Source organism: Lytechinus pictus, chromosome 5 (genome assembly GCF_037042905.1).
Source record: "Lytechinus pictus isolate F3 Inbred chromosome 5, Lp3.0, whole genome shotgun sequence".
NCBI lineage: Eukaryota > Metazoa > Echinodermata > Echinoidea > Temnopleuroida > Toxopneustidae > Lytechinus > Lytechinus pictus.
Genome location: NC_087249.1, coordinates 30,464,213 through 30,487,642, shown reverse-complemented (window position 1 = coordinate 30,487,642; position 23,430 = coordinate 30,464,213). Strand labels below are relative to the sequence as shown.

The following is a 23,430-nucleotide window of genomic DNA, read 5'->3' as shown; positions in this document are numbered from 1 at the left end:
CAAAGGTCCATGGACATTGGCCATGTTGGGGGTATTTGTTGAATTACTGTCATATACTGTCATAACTCTGTAATAATATTGGTCTAGTTCATAAAACGTGGACATAAGAGTCGTCAAGTTTCACTGAACATCTCATGCGAGTTTCAGGTCACATGACCAAAGTCAAAGGTCATTTAAGGCCATTTTAAAGGTAATTATTAGATTGCTGTCATAACTTTCAAAGTTTATAGATATAGTGTATAAAATGTGGATATAGGGGGAATCAAGTATCACTGACAAGTTTTAGGTCACATGATCAAGGTCGAATATCAATGAACGTAGTATTGTATCATTATATGAATGGTGTTTTTAGTGAATAAGTATTTTATAGTAGTTTTCAAAGTCAGCACTGCTGCTATATTGAAATGCGTGATGCAGGTAAGACAGCCAGAGGCATTCCACTTGTTAATTTAGGTTTAATGAACTTAGACCATGTGCAGGAAATCAACATCAAAATCTTAACCAAGGTTAAGTTTTTGAAATGTCGTCATAACTTTGAAAGTTTATGGATCTAGTTAATATAATTTGGATATATATAAGAGCAATCAAGTATCAGCAAACATCCTGTGCAAGTTTCAGATCACATGACCAAGGTCAAAGTCATTTAGGGTCAACAAACTTTGGCCATGTTGGAGGTATTTGCTGAATTGCCATGATTACTTTGAAAGTTTATAGATCTAATTCATGAAACCTAGTAATAAGAGTAATAAAGTATCATTGAACATAGCATTTATTATATGAATTGTGTAAAAAAATAACTATTCAATAGTTGTTTTTGAAAGTCAGCATTGCTGCTTTATTGAATGGTGTGATTTAGGTGAGACTGCCAGAGGCGCTCCACTTGTTTTTTTTTCGTAGCTGGTCAATGAATACCCTCAAAGTACTTGAGAACATTTCCTGTAAGAAATAGTCGTGGATGTACACTGACACCTGTTAAAAACTACTGAAATCCTTGCAGGTGATTGTTTTAGAGCTTTATGAGTCGGTAAAAATCACTGACAAATCTCTTCAATAAATGCTCCCTTGGTATCAAGTATATCAGGGAGTGTTTTAATATTGTCATTGATTCTCATAGACTAGTTTGTTCTTAGCCAATCAGATTCGAGGATTTTAGGAGCTCATCAGTATTTGTTTCATGAAATGCTCCCCAGATCACCATTGATATTACAAATGCAATCCTTTCTACAATCTACAATGAAAATACAGTATGCATTTTAATCTCTTTTTTCCCCTCTACATTAGGTGACTCAGATTTCTATTACATTGGATCACTTAGGAGATTTAATGATAAAGATTATCAGCTTTCTAAAGTTGCGGTCAACCCTAATGCAAGTATATATTCAGCTGAAGTGGAAACAGATACTTCAAATGAACGATATATCTGGGGTAAGTTTTAAGCACACTTTGTGAGCGATACGGGTGTGAAAGAAATTTGGCAAAGTCCAAAGTTCAAAGAAGCTATTCTCAAGATATGTCCAGCAAGAATGGAATTGTAAATCATTGTTGCGAAGTTCTCATCATGTACATGTAAATGTCCAGTTGCTTAAAGTGTAGCCAATATTTATGTATTACACAGCCAATGCAAATGTGCCAGGATTCACAGGCTAAATAATCAGGTGAAATTTGCTGTTTGTACAAGACATTTTGCTATTATCATGATCTGAATGATGATGCATGCTGGACTAGTGAAGCCGTGGCAAACAACAGTAGGCATACATGTCTTAACTACTAAAAAGCTCATATGACAAACACATGTACATTTTGAGAAAAATCCTTGATTGAATTATTGCTTGTGATGCGGGGAACATTTGCAATAATGTCGTCTGTCATCCGTCCATCGTCCGTCCGTCACAAACCTTGTGACACCTAACTCCACAACCGTAAGTCGCTTTATAACCAAACTTGGATGGTAGATGGACTTAGGCGACCTGCATGTAATGCTGCAGTCGGAGGTGACATGGTAAGGTCAAAGGTCATTTTTAGGTCAACATTAAAGTTTACACGCAATACTCTCTTTTGACACCTAACTCCGCAACCGTAAGTCACTTTTCAACCAAACTTGGATGGTAGATGTACTTAGGCGACCTGCATGTTATGCTGCAGTCAGAGGTCACATGGTAAGGTCAAAGGTTATTTTCGGGTCAACATTAACGTTTACTTGCAAGACTTTTATGACAAGGTTTATTCCATCCCAGTCATTTCACAATGAAGTTTCGATACAATTCTGATGCATGCCCTTGCAAATCATGATATTTCTGGTTATTTTCATGTGTGGGCGAGACACAAAATCGCTTTTGCCTTGTTAACTACACTACTCAAAAAAAGTTAAGGACCACTTTTTAAAACGTACATAAAGATTTTATACAAGGTGTTTTATTTCTGGAAATACCTCAGTACAACTGTCCTAAATGTCCTTAAACACGCTGTAATCAATTTCACGCATGGGTGGTTTCAGTTGTTGCACAATGTCTCTCGCATCACTGCACATCCTGAAAAGTGGGCCCCGAGGGGTATCAGCTACCGACATGAAGTGGTAAAAACGAATGTCTGAGTGTCTTTCAGGCAGTTCAGTAACGAGTGTGACCACCTCCTGCAGCAATAACGGCTTCACAGCGCTGTCTCATGGAGCTGATGAGGCGATTGATGTCTCTGACGTCCAGTGCATCCCATGCAGCCTCCAGAGCCACACCCAGCTGCTGCAGTCCAAGTGGATGGGCTTCGAGCTGCTCGAGACTCCTCCCCATCATGTCCCAGACGTGCTCTATCGGGTTTAAGTCCGGGGACCTCGCTGGCCACTCCATACGCTCAATCCCCTGGCCCTCAAGGAACTCGGTCACCACCCTAGCTCGGTGGGCACGGGCATTGTCATCCATGAAAATGATGTTTTGTCCCACATTTTCTGCAAATGGCACCACCATAGGTTCAAGGACCTCATCCCTGTACCTCACTCCTGTCATTGCTCCCCCTGGGACCACGTAGAGACGAGTACGGAATATGGCTGTCTTGAATCTCCTCAAACACCCTGTAACAATTTCACACATGGGTGGTTTCAGTTGTTGCATGATGTCTCTCGCATTATTGCATATCCTGAAAAGTGGGCCCATTGTGAAGTGGTACAAATGTGGATTCAAATGCATTTTCTGTCTTTAGTCTCTACAATCAACAAATTGCTGACAACAGCAATGCCAAGATACAGCTGTCCAGGATGCCATCAAACACAATGAAATCAATTTCACACATGCAGTTCTTTCATGTCTCTTGCATCATTGCAATGTGCCCGTACAAAAGTGGCTTCCAAAGCATTTTCTGTCTTTAGTCTAGCTACAATCAACAACTTGCTGACAATAGCAATGCCAAGATACAGCTGTCCAGAATGCCATCAAACACAATGACATCAATTTCACACATGCAGTTCTTTCATGATGTCTCTGGCATCATTGCAGTGGGCCATAAGACAAGTGTCTTCCAAAGCATTTTCCGTCTTTAGTCTGTACAATCAACAACTTGCCTACAACAGCAATGCCAAGACACCACCTAAGTGAAACAGATGTAGCCAGAGCCCTAGGGATGCTGGAAGCTGGCCTCAGTCAGCGAAGAGTAGCCAGAATGATGGGCGTGTCACACAGTGTCATTAGCAGAGCAAATCAAAGACACCGAGAGACAGGGCTATACTCCGAGAGACCCCGCAGTGGCCGACCAGTTTCGAAACCCCTAGAGATGATCGCTACTTGACGAATCTCAGCCTCCGCAACCGCTTTCACAGTGCACGCCGCCTCAACAATGACTTCGCTGCAGCAACTGGAGTGATTGTTTCCACTCAAACAATCCGTAACCGACTTCACAGAGCCAATATGCATGCCAGACGGCCAGCTCAGTGTGTCCCACTCACCCCTGCTCACAGAAGAATTCGTCTCAACTGGGCCCGGGAGCATGTCAGATGGACCAGACAGCAATGGCGTAGAGTTCTGTTCACAGATGAGAGCAGATTTTCCCTTGACCACAATGATGGACGTTCGAGAGTCTGGAGGCGACCAGGAGAGAGATTTGCAGACCCCTGTATTGCAGAACATGACCGTTATGGGGGAGGCAGCGTCATGGTGTGGGGAGGCATCACCTACGCCAACCGTACTCGTCTCTACGTGGTCCCAGGGGGAGCAATGACAGGAGTGAGGTACAGGGATGAGGTCCTTGAACCTATAGTGGTGCCATTTGCAGAAAATGTGGGACAAAACATCATTTTCATGGATGACAATGCCCGTGCCCACCGAGCTAGGGTGGTGACCGAGTTCCTTGAGGGCCAGGGGATTGAGCGTATGGAGTGGCCAGCGAGGTCCCCGGACTTAAACCCGATAGAGCACGTCTGGGACATGATGGGGAGGAGTCTCGAGCAGCTCGAAGCCCATCCACTTGGACTGCAGCAGCTGGGTGTGGCTCTGGAGGCTGCATGGGATGCACTGGACGTCAGAGACATCAATCGCCTCATCAGCTCCATGAGACAGCGCTGTGAAGCCGTTATTGCTGCAGGAGGTGGTCACACTCGTTACTGAACTGCCTGAAAGACACTCAGACATTCGTTTTTACCACTTCATGTCGGTAGCTGATACCCCCCGGGGCCCACTTTTCAGGATGTGCAGTGATGCGAGAGACATTGTGCAACAACTGAAACCACCCATGCGTGAAATTGATTACAGCGTGTTTAAGGACATTTAGGACAGTTGTACTGAGGTATTTCCAGAAATAAAACACCTTGTATAAAATCTTTATGTACGTTTTAAAAAGTGGTCCTTAACTTTTTTTGAGTAGTGTATATGGTTCAGTCAAGTTGGCCCTTAATGTCATATCTATAAAAAATGAAATATTGTATGATTCAAACAATAAAAAACATAAGAAATAGTGGGTGAGGGACATCGATTATCTCATTTGCATGTCACTGAGTGGTCAAGTCCACACCAGAATAATGTTGATTTGAATAAATAGAGAAAAATCAAACTAGCATAACGCTGGAAATTTCATCAAAATCGGATGTAAAACAAGAAAGTTGTGACATTTTAAATTTTCACTTATTTTTCACAAAACAGTGATATGCACAACTCAGTGACATGCAAATGAGACGGGCAATGATGTCCCTCACTCACTATTTCTCTTGTTTTCTATTGTTTGAATTATACAATATTTCATATTTTTACAATACAATAAGGACAATAAGGACCAACTTGACTGAACCATATACAAGTAGTATTTAACAATGCTAATTCCACATGGAGGAATTAATCGTCGTTTCACTTGACAATGAGGAGAAAATAAGAAAATTTGATATTTCATATGATAAAATACAAAAGAAATAGTGTGTGGATGACATCATCAGTCTCCTCATTCGCATACTGACCAGGATGTGCATATAACTGTTTTGTGAAATTAAGTGAAATTTTTAAATGTCATAACTTTCTTATTTAACATGCGATTTTGATGAAATTTTCAGAGTTATGTTTGTTGGATTTTTATCTTTTTATGCAAATCAACTTTTTGTTGGGGTGGACTTGTCCTTTAACTATTTTGTGAAAAATAAGCAAAACTTAAAATATGTCATAACGTTCTTATTTTAATCGCTGATGTGGTTTACGGTACACCATGTGGAGTGTTATAGAAACAGTGGATAGAAGAAGAGAAGAAATGGATAGGCGAGAAAGTGGAGATTTGAGAGTAGAGTATTCTTTCTTGAAAGTAGTCCTGAAAAGGACTGTAAACCAGGAAAGTTTGATGAGTTGAGAACAGCTTGAGTAGTAGAGCTGATGAGGAGATGCTGGCTTGAGTCGGCGAGTAGAGATGATGAGTAGTAGAGAGACTCGACGTTTCGGACAGGTTGACTGTCCGTCTTCAGGAGTGAGTGTTGGCTCGGCGTGCGGCGGTACTTGTGGCGTGCGTGTGGACGTGGGAGAAAGCGCTGGGCCGGCGGTCACGGCGGGCTGACGTAGTAGGTGGCGGTTTTGGCGGGAAAAGAGTTGGCGCGACCTAGTCAAATCAGCTAAGCTTACCAACTGAACAAGTGAACAAGTTCGACCGACTCCACTCCCGCAAGCCTACACAAGCCAACCAACAACCTTCGACCGAAGCAACCAAGGACACCGTAATCAACCTTAGCCGACACCAACTTACCCAAGCCGAACACAAAGTACAATGTACTCTCCCTCAGACTCAACTTCGCAGTAGCTCCTAAGAAGATCCCTTTCTGGGACATAGTACAGCAAGTCGAACCCAAGCTCCGCTTTCTCTCCAAAGCGGCCGCCAACGAAATTAGACTCAAAGTGACCAATGCCCTCTCCGACGCAAAGCCACCTAAACAAAACCTCTCCAAAGAAGAACACTCTGCCATCCAGGACCTCCGACGTAACCAAGCCATCCACATCCTTCAGGCTGACAAGGGCAACGCCACCGTTGTCAAGGACCAAGACGTATACGATGACAAGATCGAAGACATTCTCCAAGACAAGGACACCTACTCCAAACTCAACAGAGACCTAACTCCGGCCAACGAAAGGAAAATCAACCAACAACTGCTGACCCTACATTGATCCGACGCACTACCCAAGGCACTCTACTTCCAACTCAGATCTTCTTCAGCCAAGTCACCTATCCTATTCGGACAACCCAAGATACACAAGCCTAACACTCCTCTCCGTCCTATCATCTCCACCCGCAGGTCACCCTGCTACAACACAGCACGCCATCTGGCCAACATCCTCCAGCCACTCGTAGGCCAAACCCAGCACCATGTCACCAACTCCAAGCACTTCATTGACGTCATCTCCAAGACCAAGATCCGGCCCTCCGACACACTCGTTAGCTTTGATGTCGTCTCCCTCTTCACCAGCGTACATGTAGACCAAGCATGTGACATCATCAAGCATCGCCTGATCACCGACCCAGACCTCGCATCCAGAACCAATCTCACACACCAGACCAGATCCACAACCTCCTCACCTGTCTCAACTCCAACTCCTTCAAATGGTGCAACAACTACTACAAACAACTACAAGGAGCAGCCATGGGCTCACCTCTCTCACCAATCATCGCTAACATCTTCATGGAACATTTCGAGCACCAAGCACTCAAGACTGCGGACAAACCTCCTTCACTCTGGCTCCGCTACGTCGACGACACCTTTGTCGTCTGGCCGCACAGCACACCCGACCTTCACCAGTTTCTCAACCACCTCAACCTCCAGCACCCCAGCATCAAGTTCACCATGGAGACCCAACACGACAACTCAATTCCTTTTCTAGACATTCTCATCACCAAGACACCATCTGGATTCCCATCTCACCAGGTGTACCGGAAACCCACCCACACAGACCGCTACCTCAATTTCCGCTCACACCACCACCCATCTGTCCACCAATCAGTCGCCAACACTCTCATCAGACGAGCCCACCAACTCAGCGACAAGGCACACTTACAACAGGAACTCAAGCACGTGACCAATGCACTCACCACCATCAACCATTACCCCAGGAGAAGGATCAACACTCAACCGACCAGCCACCAACCCAGCACCAACAGCACCGAAAACCCATCCGAAACCAAGTCTATCGCCACCATAGTACTTCCCTACATCGGCAAGACTTCACACCGACTACAACGCATCCTTCACTCTGCCAACATCCTTGTCAGACACCAATCCTCTCGCAAGCTACACTCCATCCTTCACTCTCACAAGGACAAGCACCCATCCAACAAGCAACCAGGCATCTACAATATCCCCTGCGACTGCGGCAAAGTCTACATTGGAGAAACCGGCCGAGACTTCGACACCAGACTCAAGGAACACAAGACCCACCACCGACGCAGCGACTGGGACCGATCTGCCATCGTCAAACACGCACAACAGGAAAATCACCGCATAGACTGGGACAAGAGCCACCTAATCACCAACATCCGGCACTGGAATACCAGAAGGGTCAGGGAAGCCATTGAGATACATCAACACAACACCGTGGCTCAAGACCCTGGCCTCCACATCAACAGCATCTGGCACCCAATCCTACGTCACCACCCAACTTCCAACCAATCCACAACCAACCCGCCGTCCACCGTCACACCACCAAGCCCTCCTACCCAACACAGCAGTCTGATTGCATCACCAACTCAACCAGCGACTTCACCGACGCACACACCACCGCCACCGACACCTCGCTACAACTTCCGCCGAAGACCCAACACCTCATCCGTGCACCAGGCCACCCACTCACTCCCTCCGAAGCCTACCCGATGAGTCCGCCGTCCAACATGCACTGAACGCCACCACTGACATACCTACCACGACGCCGACACACACACACGTCGCCGGAACTCACCCCGCCGTCTACACACCGCGTCCGCATACCAACGCCAACTCGTTTCCCGCCAAAACCGCCGACCCACGCATAGAGCGCCACCTACGACGTCAGCCCGCCGTGACCGCCGGCCCAGCGCTTTCCCCCACGTCCGCACGCACGCCACAAGTACCGCCGCACGCCGAGCCAACACTCACTCCTGAAGACAGACAGTCAACCTGTCCGAAACGTCGAGTCTCTCTACTACTCATCATCTCTACTCGCCGACTCAAGCCAGCATCTCCTCAGCAGCTCTACTACTCAAGCTGTTCTCAACTCATCAAACTTTCCTGGTTTACAGTCCTTTTAAGGACTACTTTCAAGAAAGAATACTCTACTCTCAAATCTCCACTTTCTCGCCTATCCATTTCTTCTCTTCTTCTATCCACTGTTTCTATAACACTCCACATGGTGTACCGTAAACCACATCAGCGATTGTACATGCCACCATGCAAACCTTCAAACAACATCTGTTCTTATTTTACATCTGATTTGGATGAAATTTTCAGCAATTGGCTTGTTAGATTTTTCTCTATTGAGTCGAATCAACATTTTTCTGGTGATGACTTGACCTTAAATAAAGTATGACTCAAATGCATCGAATGCTGATTAAATTTATTAAATTATGCAAAGTGATTTTTGACTGAAAACAAACAATAAAAGTAAATCTAGTGCAATCTAAGCTTTAGTATATTTTAGTTACATGCATTAGTGGTGCTGGTGTTAAAACCAGCCATTAGTACAATTCAATTGCTATTGAATTACATAGATTTATGATCCAAAATGGCATTTCAAAAGTTTGATTTCAGCTAGCAACTGCATACATGTACATGTTCTGTCCATGCATTTGATATATGTGGTAATGACTTCCTCTCGTGTCAACCCCTGATTTTGACTTGCTTCTTCTTGCATTAATTCCTCACCAGATCGAACAAGTTTTGTGGGATCAATAGAGCGTGGTGAATTCATTTATTTCTTCTATCGTGAGAAAGCCAGAGAATATTCAAACATTGGGAATATTGTCTACTCCAGAGTTGCAAGGGTTTGCAAGGTAGGTGATTATACTTTATATTTATGTTAAAAAACAGTGTTTTCAAACATTGAAATGGTTGTCCTATCCCAAGTAGGTTTGACATGGTAATTCTGAAGCATATTGATCTAGCAATGTCTTTATGTCTAGTTCTTTCTTTTAAGTCATAGAAGGTGGCTAAGGTTGGTCCCCCATCTAATGATAATAATGATTAGTAGGGCGGATTCAAAACGCCTGGTCCACTGAGGCCCAACCAATGCTGGAGGTCACAGGTGAAATTTTCTGAGGATCGATGGACCATGATTTGAAATAAAGAAATTCATTAGAAATTTATCGAATCAAAGACTTTTACAATTAAACAGTTTAAGAACTAAATTTGTAAAAGTCTCATAGGATATATTCAACCAAGTGGAACTGTGGAAATGAAATTTCCATGCAGGATTTCTCAATGTTTCTCATTGGCCTGTAATGTCATGGTATTGTTGCATCCTGATGCCATGATGTTCTGTTTGTTTGTGATTCATAAGTTACTCCACTGCAGTGGTGTACATTATGTGACCCATGTACGGTATATCTTCTCAGAATTAGGCATTTCAGATAGCATTTGAATTCTGTCACATACTCTTCATACAATATTTCCTTTCATGTGCTATTCAAATTAATCCAAAATGATCCTAAAGTACATGTATGTTTGAACTTGAAGATGTGCACTCGTTGAAATCCCAATGTTTATTAGGTGTAATCATGGTCTATTCATGTTTCATGTTTGTTTCATAGAATGACGGAGGAGGAATAGGTACGCTCAATGGTAATTTTCTTACATTTCTTAAGACACGGCTGATGTGTTCGGTTGGAAGTGGATATCCATTCATCTTTAATGAAATCCGTAAGTACTTCTTATAAATCCCAGACCACATGAGTGAACAGAGGATAATAGACTTGATGTGAATGCAGTGTGTCCAAGAATAAATGAATCTGTGAATTTATCGATCACAAATAATAAAAGACAATAATGCTGCTTAATATTTGTTTTCGATGTTAGGTCGATTATTGCCAGCAAAATATTGCTGATCGCTGAGTCTGAAAATTCATTATGTACTTTCATTATGAGATGCAATTCTGTGAGTTCATGTATACATTAAAAACACGTATTTTGGTCTGCATCAATTGCCCGCTCAATACCAGAGCGTATCCGAAATCCGATGAATACCCCATAGGCTCCTGTACCAAATTTGCTGTTGAATTTGAGACCGTATTCAACAGTCTAGTGCGCATGCGCGAATGCATGAAATATACAACGTGTACAACAATGAGAGCAATGCGATGCACAGCATAGAGCACAATGACACTCAATGATGACATAATGAACTACATGTAAAAATAAAGTCGCATGTCAATGACTAAATTGTTCCTAATGAAGCGATGAGGCCATAATATGATAAGTAATATGACTTGTTCAATCAAATTTCTCCCTTTTTGTGGGGGGGGGGGGGTGCGATAGATGATAATTATATTGGATGGCTTTATTTCATGGAATACCAGAAATATTACACTCGTTAGAGCCAATATTCCACTCATCTGCGGGTTGTGGAATATTTGCCAAAACTCTCGGAATATTTCTAGTATTCTATTCTGAGCCATCCAATATAATATAAATATCATCATCTACATCATTGTCATCATTAGGGTCAATACATGTACATCATCATCATCATTAATGTCATCATCATCAATGACATCATTGTCATCATCACAATCATGATCATCAGCATCATGGTCATCTTTATCATTGTCAATTCTCATTATCATCACCATCATCATTATGGTTCTTGTCATGAGCATCATTATCATCCATTATCGTCATCACCATCATCATTTTCATCATCAATGACATTTTTGTCATCGTAACCATGATCATCGGCATTGTGTTAATCATTATGGTCATCATCTTCACTATCATCTTCATTATTTATGTTTATTTGATCTCTTTTTTTTTTTTTTTTTTTCAGAGGATGTGTTCCAGTCTCCAAGTAATGAAAATCTCATGTATGGATTGTTCACGAATCCCAAGTAAGGAGTTTAGCATGGTTGCCTTTTATAAATGAAAAGGAAATCCAATAAAACAAATTACAAATTGTTTCTGAAGAAAAAATAGGGTTAGAGTGAGGATTAAGATAGAGTTTGTGGTTCAGAATAATGTAGAGATTAGTATTAGGGTCTATTTAGTATTAGAGGTTATATTATATGTTTGACTTTTAATGTGCAGATTTTCTATTAGAGCAATTGACCCTGGAGCCCGGGGGGGGGGGGGGGCACATCCATTGATGAGTGGATACCATGCGCAACCATGGGGTCTCGAAAAGCACCCTAAACTAGTATTTTCCATATTCTGAAAATTCACCCCTTAACAAGTATTGGAAACAAAACGATGCCCTTGGCAAGTATTCCCTGAATTAAACCCCTAGATATTTTAAATTTTAATTGTTATATGTTACGGACGTCGGTTTTACCTTTACCTACATGTACATCATTGGGTTTAGTACGATCTCACCTCCCACACCTCGCGCAGATTGGACTCTAAACAGTGTTGACTGTTGGAGCAAAAAGTACATTCTTTATAAAACATTTTAGTCTTTTTTATACCCTTGCAAATTTGACCCTAAACATGTGGCTTTCCTAGCGAAATAGATACCATTTTTTCATTATTTTAGTGCTTTTGACACCCTTATTACGTTACGTAGGTAACATGCCCTATCTTGAAAAAGACATCCTTTTTACATGTTTTTTTTTTGTTCGCGCTTGGTATCCACTCGTCAATGTAAGTGGCCCCCCAGGCTCTGGATCAAATATCATGGAACCAATAAGGGACATCCTCTCCACTTAAATGGCTGAATTTATTGCTTTAGAAGTTTCAATCAAACTTGTATTTTTTAACTTTGCCATGCAATGGTAACTTACATGGAATCCTTGATTTTGATAGGTTGTTGATCAGTGTTACCATGGTAGTTACTACATCCCCTCTTTCATTACACTATCAGACACTACAGATCAATTTAAGAAATCTCTGAAAACGTACCTCTTTTCCAATAAATTATTCATTCCATTTTTCTCTTGGTCAAGTGTTGGTCCTGAAAAGGACCTCCCAAACTTTGTTGGTCCTCTTCAACACTTGCCCAAGAAAGATACATGGTGTATTGTGAAACCTACTCACTATTTTCTTCACCATGGAAACCTTCAGAAATTGTTTCCTTTTTGTCTTGCCCACCAGAGGTGAAGGCGAGACTTCGGGATCCAAATGTCGTCCGTCCGTCACAAACAAGATGACACATAATAACTCCGCAACCGTAAATCACTGTTCAACCAAACTTGGATGGTAGATGTACTTAGGGGACCTGCATGTTATGCTGCAGTCAGAGGTCACATGTTAAGGTCAAAGGTCATTTTCAGGTCAACGTTAAAGTTTACATGCAAGACTCTTATGACACATAACTTTGCAACCGTAAATCTTTTTTCAACCAAACTTAGATGGTACATGTAGATGTACTTTGGGGACCTGCATGTTATGCTGCAGTCAGAGGTCACATGGTAAGGTCAAAGGTTATTTTCAGGTCAACGTTAAAGTTTACATGCAAGACTCTTATGACACATAACTCTGCAACCGTAATTCACTTTTCAATAAAACTTGGATGGAAGATGTACTTTGGGGACCTACATGTTATGCTGCAGATAAAGGTCTAAGGTAATTTTCAGGTCAACGTGTTTACATGCAAGAGACTCTTATGACACTTAACTCTGCATCCGTAAGTCAATTTCAAATCAAACTTGGGTTGTAGCTGTACTTATAGACCTGCATTTTATAGTGTTCAGAGGTCACATGGTAAGGTCAAAGGTAATTTTGAAGTCAACATTAAAGTTTACATGCAAGACTATCATTCCATCCCATTTATTTCACAATGAACTTTTGATACAATTGCGATATTTCTGGTCATTTTCACAAGTAGGCAAGACACAACATTGCTTATGCCTTGTTCTCCTTTCTATGTATTTGTATCGTAATTATGTATTTTGATATTTTATGTTTTTTAACACTGATATAGTTTTACTATGGAGAGCAGCGTACTAAATGATGGTTATTATTATTATTATTACAGTGCGGGATTATCATCAACTGCAATCTGTCGGTATGACATGTCTGAAATTGATAAACTGTTCAATGAAGGTACGCGCCGAGGTCAGGAAAGTGGTGATAAGCAGTGGCAAAGTATTCCTATAGATGCTGATGACACCGTGGAAAGAAGGAGTGTAAGTTTGAGTAAAAAATAGTTAAGATATTTTGGGCATCAGAGATCTACCCCCACCCGCTTCATATGAGTGTTCAGTAAGTTAGAATCACAGAAGTAGTATATAGATATTGCCTACCTAGAGTGTGAATATCATTTTCCCTGACCGAGTTGTATTTTTACAAAGGGATTATATTTTCCCCGAAGCGCGCAACACTGAGGGAAAATATTCTCCAAGGCAAAATATTGCTTAACCTAAGGTTAAGTTTTTGAAATGTCATCATAACTTGGAAAATATATGAATCTGATTCATGAAACTTGGACATAAGAGTAATCAAGTATCACTGAACATCCTGTGCGAGTTTAAGGTCACATGACCAAGGTCAAAGGACATTTAGGGTCAATGAACTTTGGCCAAGTTGGGGGTATTGGTGAATTACCATCATAACTTTGAAAGTTTATTGGTCTAGTTCATAAAACTTGGACATAAGAGTAATCAAGTATCAATGAACATCCTGTGGAGTTTCAGGTCACATGGCCAAGGTCAAAGTTCAATGAACTTTGGCCATGTTGGGGGTATTTGTTGAATAACCATCATAACTCTGAAAGTGTATGGATCTAGTTCATAAAACTTGGACATACAAGAGTAATCAAGTATCACTGAACATCTCATGGGAGTTTCAGGTCACATGACCAAAGTCAAAGTTCATTTAAGGTCAATGAACTTTGGCCATTTTGGAGGTAAATATTAGATTGCTGTCATTACTTTCAAAGCTTATAGATATTTTATAAAATGTGGATATAGGGGTAATTCGGTGAAAGAAAGAGACGCTCTATTCAACTCGGCTAACGCCTCGTTGAATAGAGCATCTTTCTTTCACCTCATGCAAAATCTCGCACCATCGCACTCATGCCTATTCGCTATTTGTATAGTAGTTTATAGTAGTTTCATAGTAGCAGCACTGCTGCTATATTGAATCGTGTGATGCAGGTTAGACTGCCAGAGGCGCTCCACTTGTTAAAGGGATGGTCCGGGCTGAAAATATTTATATTTAATACATAGAGTAGAATTCACTGAGCAAAATGCCGAAAATTTCATCAAAATCGGATAACAAATAATAAAGTTATTGAAGTTTAAAGTTTAGCAATATTTTTGTGAAAACAGTCGTCATGAATATTCATTAGGTGGGCTGATGATGTCACATCTCCACTTTCCGTTTTCTTATGCTATTACATAAAATCATTTTTTTTTTCATTATTTCATACTTATTGGAATAATATGTCTCTCTTATAATGAAATAAGTTGCATCAATAAATATCCAATGCACTAAATCAATGTCAATCCAATTTTTCTAGTTGTTGGAGGAAAAAATTTGAATAAACCTAATTTCATATAATAAAATACAAAAGAACAAGTGGAGATGTGACATCATCAGCCCACCTAATGAATATTCAGAACGACTGTTTTCACAAAATATTGCTAAACTTTAAAATTCAATAACTTTGTTATTTGTTATCTGATTTTGATGAAATTTTCGGCATTTTGCTCAGTGAATTCTACTCTATTTATTAAGCTATAAATACTTTCAGCCCGGACCATCCCTTTAATGGTATATCAAACAAAGTCTGTTCGCTGCTGTTGCCTAATCAAAATGCTTCGGCACTTCTGCAATTCCAATCATTTCGCGATAGGCATTGCCGTTGGTTTTTTGTGGTTCCTGACTTTGCTATTCATGAACTTTCATAATTTTTGTTCAGTCATGAAGAAGAATGTCAATGCTCCATATTGGTTATGATATCAATGAGACGCAAGTATTATTTCCATGTGAAAATATGCTTTGTTTATTCACATATATTTCCTGAAAATTGTTTTTTCTTAACTAAATATTGGTCACCAAAATATGTTAAATGTGCATTTTATTTCAGTGTTCAGAAATTTTGGTATTGGTATTGGTGGTGATTTTTTACCTGATTGCTAAGAAAGCATGAATGCTTGTAAGCAAGCAACCAGAGGACCGACGGCTTACGGTCCTCTCCGAAGGACCTGGTACTGAGGATTAATGCCTTACCAAAGGGCACTAGCGCACCAAGTGGGATTCGAACCCGGGTCACCGAAATACCGAGTCCCCGGCTCTACCGACTGAGCTAACACACCTCCATGAAAATTTGAAAATTGTATCTATATAATATCTATATAATAAGACCAATAAGACTTAGTTATGAGGAGTAAACAATTCTAAGAGCAAAAAATGCTGATTGGAAAGATTGTCTTCAATGGGCTTCTGTCAGCTCAGCTGCTCACAGCTCATTGCATGACATCACTCATACTGGAGCTCGCCAGAGGACCGATGAAGACAGTAATATGGCCTGAAAATAAATCATTTTTGAGAGCTGATTTCTGCATAACTCGAATTACTATTTTGAAAAGTGAAGTTATACATGTATATCTAATTACTAATACTTCCCCTTTGCAATGATGACCACAAAAAGTCATTATAAAATACTTTTGATTCTTCAAGTGTTTACTTTAAATCCACACTGTGGGGGGGGGGGGGGTACCTGCCCTAACCTCACTCTGCACGGTCTTTAATACTTGGTTGCTTTGCTCCCTTACATTAGGATTTAGGGGGGAGGGGGCTAATCACTCACCACCCTGCTGCAACTTTCTTATTTTGTATTTGATTTCTTTCAAACTTTCAACAATGTATCTTTGCCTTGTTTTTTCTTCTTTCATAAATATTTTTGAATACTTACATTGGACTACCATTCAAATAGGTATTGTATGCCTCAACTCTGAAACCTGTGAAAGAAAAAGAAATTGTGTATATGAACTCATGACATTAAAACTCTCATTATATTGTAGGAGTCAACACAATACCTTTCGGTACCCCTGGCCAGTGGGTGTCCAGATTTTTGGTATCCAAAATGTTGGCAGATATATAAAAGCTTCTGTGTGTCTTCACTATTTCTTTCTCATTTATTTATGTTTGCGACTGCAGTGCAGCGAAGCATTCCCGTCAAGTCTAAACACCTATCTGATAAACTATCCTTTAATGAACACCAATGCTCCGAACTGTGGCCTGACAACATCGTGCGACGACTACACTCGTGAGAGTGATGAAGCTCTGGCTGTCTTTGAGGGTATTCGTGGCCAGCAGCTAGTAGTTTTTAATGACACTGGACTGACTGGACCCATCCAAGTTTATGTTGGCACTAGTAAGTTCAGTCCTTGTAATGGGCCTTACTAATGGGTTATTGTTAGTGTATTGAAAATTCAGTTATGGTGCAAAATGCTTTTATTTAAATGCAGGAGATTTCACCCTGAACCAACTTAAGAATGCCTGCATATTTTAGGAAAGGTTTTCTAACAATTGGAAAATATTAGTCTTCATAAATGGATGCATGTACATGTTTACAAACATTGCTAATTTTAATAATATTTTCATGTTAAGAATGATCAATTAAATTCTGGAAGATAACGAATTTGATAAGAATTTAAAAAGTAAGAGTATGTGTAAAGAAATTGACAAAACAATCACAGAATAAATCCAGGTTTATATATTTTAAAAAATAAAAATTGCCTTTGTTTGAGAAATGCTTCCCACTATGCAGATGATTTCAGGGAAATGATAAAACTAGAAATAAAGGCATCAAATTCGCATTATTTGATATAAAGAATTACAAAGCAATTTTGTCTACAAATAAAAATTATATAGCAACACCTTAAAATATCTTTGTATATACTTTGCTGCAATAGGGGACCTTTCTTGGCCAAGTTATGCCTTAAAAAAAAAATTGAATCCCCCTCCCCCATCTCCCCCTAAAATTGTTTATGGCAGACATGATTCAGGCATGATATGCTACCGACTAAAATCGGAATTCCATTTTTTTTTTTTAATGATTTTTTTTCAGAGGGGAATATCATGCCTGACAATACAATGATCAGGTTCATTGTTTGAAGTTTACCCTATCTAGGCCGGGGGGGGGGGGGGGGGGCCTCTGAGGCCCCCCCCCCATGAATCACATGATATTTTCACCGCGCGAAATTTTTTGACCACGCCGCTCACTGACTTTTTACTTTCAAGTCTTGCGCAACTTTTGAGACCAATTTCGCGTCACCCGGGTGTGCGGTTCCGAAATTACGCAACGTTATGTAAGTGCATGTCAGACCAAAAATTGCTCAAAAACGTGGTTTTGTGTACAAAGTCAATGCAAATTGTGTTTTCAACCAAAAATCATAAATGTATGATTATTTTTAGTTTAGCTGGTCTAATTGTATGTATTTTATGCTGTTTATAATCTTAGAACAGTCCCCAACGAATTTCATCAAAAAAACAATGAAAAACAAAGGGTCCAAAAAACAAAGAAATACATAAGAAATTGCAAAAAACAATATAATACATAAGAAATTGATCTGATATCACAATTTTTTTCATGTACACTTGCTAAGAACACCACAAAGAGTTCCAATGCTAAAAATTAGAACATTTGGAGCTTTATTTAGGGAGTTAGAGGAAAAGGTATGATTTCGCATACTAATTACGCATAAATTAGCATAATTACATAATAACAATTCGCATGAAATAAATTACAATACAATTTTGTAGATTATATCCCAGACAACCTGCGTGCCAATTTTCGGCACGATCGCGCAGTCGACGGCCGAGATCTCAAGGGGGGGCCTGGGAGGCACCCCCCCCCCCCCAGCCATATGAACTCCCAAAATACCCCGGCCTAGATAGGGTTAATTAATGGTCAACTTATAAAGAGTTAATTTTTACTCATTATATTTTTGCTCTTTTTCAGATAACAATACAGTCTTTGAAGCATCTATCACTAATTCTGCTGTCACCATCAGCAAGCAGTTTAACATCAAGGTTGACATTTTAATGTTTACTGAAGCGCAGGTGAGAATACATACACGCATGACTGCCATATGTGCTTATATGCTATTCATCTACATAGAGATATATCATTTAACAAAAGAAAGGGTCACATGTCATGCATTAAGTCATTTGTAACATACGAACAGCTTTATGAAACACTCACCTGGTCAAAAGCATAAACTGTATAAATTTCACAGGTGATATGAAGGCCTATTTAGTTTCAAGGACTTGGCACCCGTTAAACAATACCCAGCCATCCAAGTCATACCAGTCTTGAAAAACAAGACGTTCCGCATTCCTTGTCAGGCACTCGAAGGGTAACATTAACTTGTTATGTTAAGCTGGGCGAATGTGAAATTAGCTGATAGTGAAGTGGCTACCCTGGGTAAACAAGAGGTATGATTATTATTAGTTCAGCCATGGACCTATTAGAGATGGACATTCAACGTTATCGTTTCTTCGATCAAACGAGATCCGCCGCCTAGTGATTATGTGCATCTTAATGAGAACATACAGGTGTTTTGACAATAGCGACTACCAAGGGGTATCTGATCATTTACAAAGGCACAGTTTTCTTGGTTTTGGTTTTGTTGGCTGATGCGCTGTGTTAGAGAATGCTTTTCAACCAACATGCCCTAAAATTGAAGCAGCAAAATTAAGAAGCAGATGATTTTGTGACATGAAATATGTTATTTGATCCGCACACTTCTGCACACACATAATGACCTCAATAACATTAAGAGATAAACGCTCTCTACAAGATATGAGCAATGTATCTCTGGAATATTAGGAGGAATATTGGAAAAATGGGATTATAATTGATAGACAATCACAATATTACCTCTTTCTTAAAATGTACATACATTTTCCCAAATAAAATACATAGAACTAAGATTGCGAAAGGTAAACCAGAACTGCTCATCAATTTTCCAGGAATTCAGTGATTTATCATCTTCTGCGCATACAGTTTGTGTAATATCAATGTCTAATTAGGAACTGCTTCTTTCAACTCAAGGTCTAATTGACGGGGGAGCACGTTAGGATGAAGGTAGAAAAATATGAAGAGAATGTTATTCAGAGCACAATGACGGTCACCTGTGAGTGAATTCATTAAAGGAGAATGAAACCCTTGAAACCAGCTGAATCCATATCAAAGAGAAAAATCAAAGAAACATATTGTTGAAAGTTTGAGGAAGATTGAATGAATAATAAGAAAGTTATGAGCATTCGAATATTGAGATCACTAGTGCCATGTAGATCCTCCCAACGGCAATGCGACCAAGATCTGTGATATCACACACGTACAACTCCCTCATTACTTTATACTTATTTCACTAATATTCTCACTTTTATAGAGTCTATCACAAGGTGAGGTGTTCTCTTTATGAGATGACAAGTACAGAGGTTTCACAACATTATATCATTGATGAATCGTTTGTCATATGATTAGAATGAGCAAAAAGAGATGTTTTGGGGTATATTCTCAGTGTCCAAATGGGAGAGTTGTACGTGTGTGACATCACAGATCTTGGTCGCATTGCCAATGGGAGGATCTCCATAGCATTAGTGATCTCGACATTCAAATGCTCATAATTCTTTTATTGCTAGTCCTATTTTACTCAAAGTTTTGTTGATCTTATTCTTTGATTTATCTGCTTTCACAAAAGCTAACTTGCTCCAAGAGTTTCATTCTCCTTTAACTATTCGACGAGTGTCCATCTCTAATAGGTCCATGGTTCAGCTGGCCCGAATTCAGGCTTATGCAAAGGCATCATCCATCCACAATTTTGAACTGCTTCCTTTGTCATTTCATGACTGATTTCAAATGTGTTTGCTTTTAATATATGACAACACTTGGTAGGGTATTCAACCCACTACACAGAATTTAAACTCATTGGCCTGTATAGTATTTTGAAGTCGGGTTTAATTTAAATTGTGTTCTAAAGTTATGGTTTAACTATGGAAAGCCAATGGTGGCATAAATCTTTGACAGTAGAGGTTCAATGTTTTAGCTCATTTGACTCTCAAATAATTCTTAACTATTTGGGAAAGATAAATGCGATACCGGTAGTTGTCTACACAATTAAAGACTTCGGAAAAATCACAGTGAACATGAGAAACATACAATGTAAGCAAATTTTTTACATTTTTGGCTTCCCATAATTTTAGCACAGAGTTAGACAGAATATGGCATATTGAATATGCTATTTTCTGTGCATTTTTTTTTAATTTAAAAAATGTGCTTTTTATTTTTTATTTTTTAGCCAATCTTGATTTTTTTTGTGGTTTCATCTGGTAGAGCTATACAGGGTCCAGCAAATTTCTACACAGGTTTATTGGAGATTTTGACTAAATAATTTGCTTATTTATGTGCAATTTATTCTGTTTTTTAATGCTATTACTCCATATTTAATATTCTGATTTCTTCAAAGATAGCACTGTAGGTAGAGGATTCAAACCTTTAACAAAGAATTGTAAAACTAATAATTTCAATTTAAACGCATTTTTCAAAATCACAAAATTTATTTTTTTTATATTTGTTTGTTCCATCTATAAAGATAGGTGAGGTTCACCAAGTTTCTACACAGAATTCTGAAATTTTTGGAGTAAAATATTGACACTTCCTTAATTTATACCATTATAGAACTTTTTTTTTCATTCACTGCAGTGTCAACTAGGTTAAAATTAAAAAAAAAAGATTTTGTAAATTTCTTTACAGGATGGCTACCACATCATCCCCGCCGAACAAAGTTTGAATGGGGTATATCAGTGTATGGTCGGTCGGTCCGTTGCAAATCTTGTGCATCAAACTACTTCCTCAGTTTATAACCAATTTTCATGAAACTTGGCACACATATTGATTTTGGGGTAAAGATTTGCAAGACATATTTTTGTATGTGTTGGAAATTGTGTAGCCATGGTAACAGGGTATTATGGCAACGGATATTATGGCAAAAATTAGGTAAAAATCTTGCAGTTGAACTACTTCCTCAGTTTTTAACCAATTCTCATGAAATTTGGCACACACATTGGTCTTGAGGTAAAGATGTGCAAGACATATATAATGTGTGTGTCAGAAATTATGTTGCCATTGATGGTAATATATTGAAAAATTTGATAAAAATCTTGCAGTTTGCATTACTTCATCTATTTTCAATTAATTCTCATGAAATTTGGCTCACTCATTGGTTTTGAGGTAAAGATGTCTGAGACACACATTTTGTGTGTGTCGGAAATTGAGTTGCCATGGTCAGTGTTGTGGGTCTCGAGGCTGCCAAATAGTTACTGGACACAAAATCGTCCTTGGACACAATCCTTGGGTCAAGGCCGGAAGAATTTTAGGGTGTGCAAATGCTGAATGTTGTCTGTTTCTCTAAAATATTATTGAAATTAATGGAGAGAGAGAGTCGACTGCACATCCATCCACCTGTATGAATAAACCCTTTTTGTCTCACCTGCATAGCAGAGTGAGACTATAGGCGCCGCTTTTCCGACGGCGGCGGCGGCGGCGTCAACACCAAATCTTAACCTGAGGTTAAGTTTTTGAAATGACAGCATAACTTAGAAAGTATATGGACCTAGTTCATGAAACTTGGCCATAAGGTTAATCAAGTATTACTGAACATCCTGCCTGAGTTTCATGTCACATGACCAAGGTCAAAGGTCATTTAGGGTCAATGAACTTAGACCATGTTGGGGGAATCAACATCAAAATCTTAACCTAAGGTTAAGTTTTTGAAATGTCATCATAACTTAGAAAATGTATGGACCTAGTTCATGAAACTTATACATAAGGTTAATCAAGTATCACTGAACATCCTGCATGAGTTTCACGTCACATGACCAAGGTCAAAGGTCATTTAGGGTCAATGAACTTTGGCCGAATTGGGGGTATCTGTTGAATTACCATCATAACTTTGAAAGTTTATGGATCTGATTCATGAAACTTGGACATAATAGTAATCAAGTATTACTGAACATCCTGTGCAAGTTTCAGGTCACATGATCAAGGTCAAAGGTCATTTAGGGTCAATGAACTTTGGCCAAATTGGGGTATTTGTTGAATTACAGCCATAAATTTGAAAGTGTGTTGGTCTAGTTCATAAAACTTGGACATAAGAGTAATCAAGTATCACTGAACATCCTGTGCGAGTTTCAGGTCACATGATCAAGGTCATGTAAGGTCAAAGAACTTTGGCCACGTTGGGGGTATTTGTTGAATTGCCATCATATCTCTATAAGTGTATTGGTCTAGTTCATAAAACGTGGAAATAAGAGTAACCAAGTATCACTGAACATCTTGTGCGAGTTATAGTAGTTTTCAAAATCAGCACTGCTGCTATATTGAATCGCGTGATGCAGGTGAGACGGCCAGAGGCATTCCACTTGTTCTTTCTTTTGTCTTTCTATTTTTTCTTGATGTCAAAGCCAATTCATGCTCTGCAGCTGCACTGCATGCATGCTTCACTGACAATGACGTGACGGAGACTCAACTTTGCAATGCATGTGCGCATGCCCAAAACTGTAAACCAAAATGAATTGCGAGTGCGCCATTACGTCAATTTCTTGGCATTATCATTTTTAAATTTACGTTCAACATTTTTTGTCTTCAAAATAAATTCAATCAACATTTTGTTTTATTGTATTCTTATTTTTATTTGATTTGTGAAAATGAAAAATTGAAATAACGATCTCCTGGCAATTGTTGCTATGATAATAACATGCGCTGCATGCAATATAATTTATGCACGTTTGTTGTATTGGAATATTCGGCTTCGGTCTGGCCTCAACCCTTCAAGCCTTGGCCTTGTCCTCAAGTGATCTGT

General features: G+C 39.6%; 1 protein-coding gene across 1 annotated transcript in view; it reads left to right on the top strand.

Moving 5' to 3' along the window:
- The first annotated feature begins 404 nt into the window (after nt 1–404).
- LOC129261571 (uncharacterized) overlaps nt 405–23,430 on the top strand; it is a 33,064-nt gene continuing 10,038 nt past the window's right edge. Inside the window, exons 1-8 of the mRNA XM_054899629.2 lie at nt 405–417; nt 1,282–1,425; nt 9,335–9,459; nt 10,216–10,324; nt 11,448–11,508; nt 13,590–13,740; nt 16,718–16,934; nt 18,525–18,625. Of these exons, the coding sequence (XP_054755604.2) occupies nt 405–417; nt 1,282–1,425; nt 9,335–9,459; nt 10,216–10,324; nt 11,448–11,508; nt 13,590–13,740; nt 16,718–16,934; nt 18,525–18,625 (921 nt within the window). The remainder of the gene's footprint in view (nt 418–1,281; nt 1,426–9,334; nt 9,460–10,215; nt 10,325–11,447; nt 11,509–13,589; nt 13,741–16,717; nt 16,935–18,524; nt 18,626–23,430) is intronic.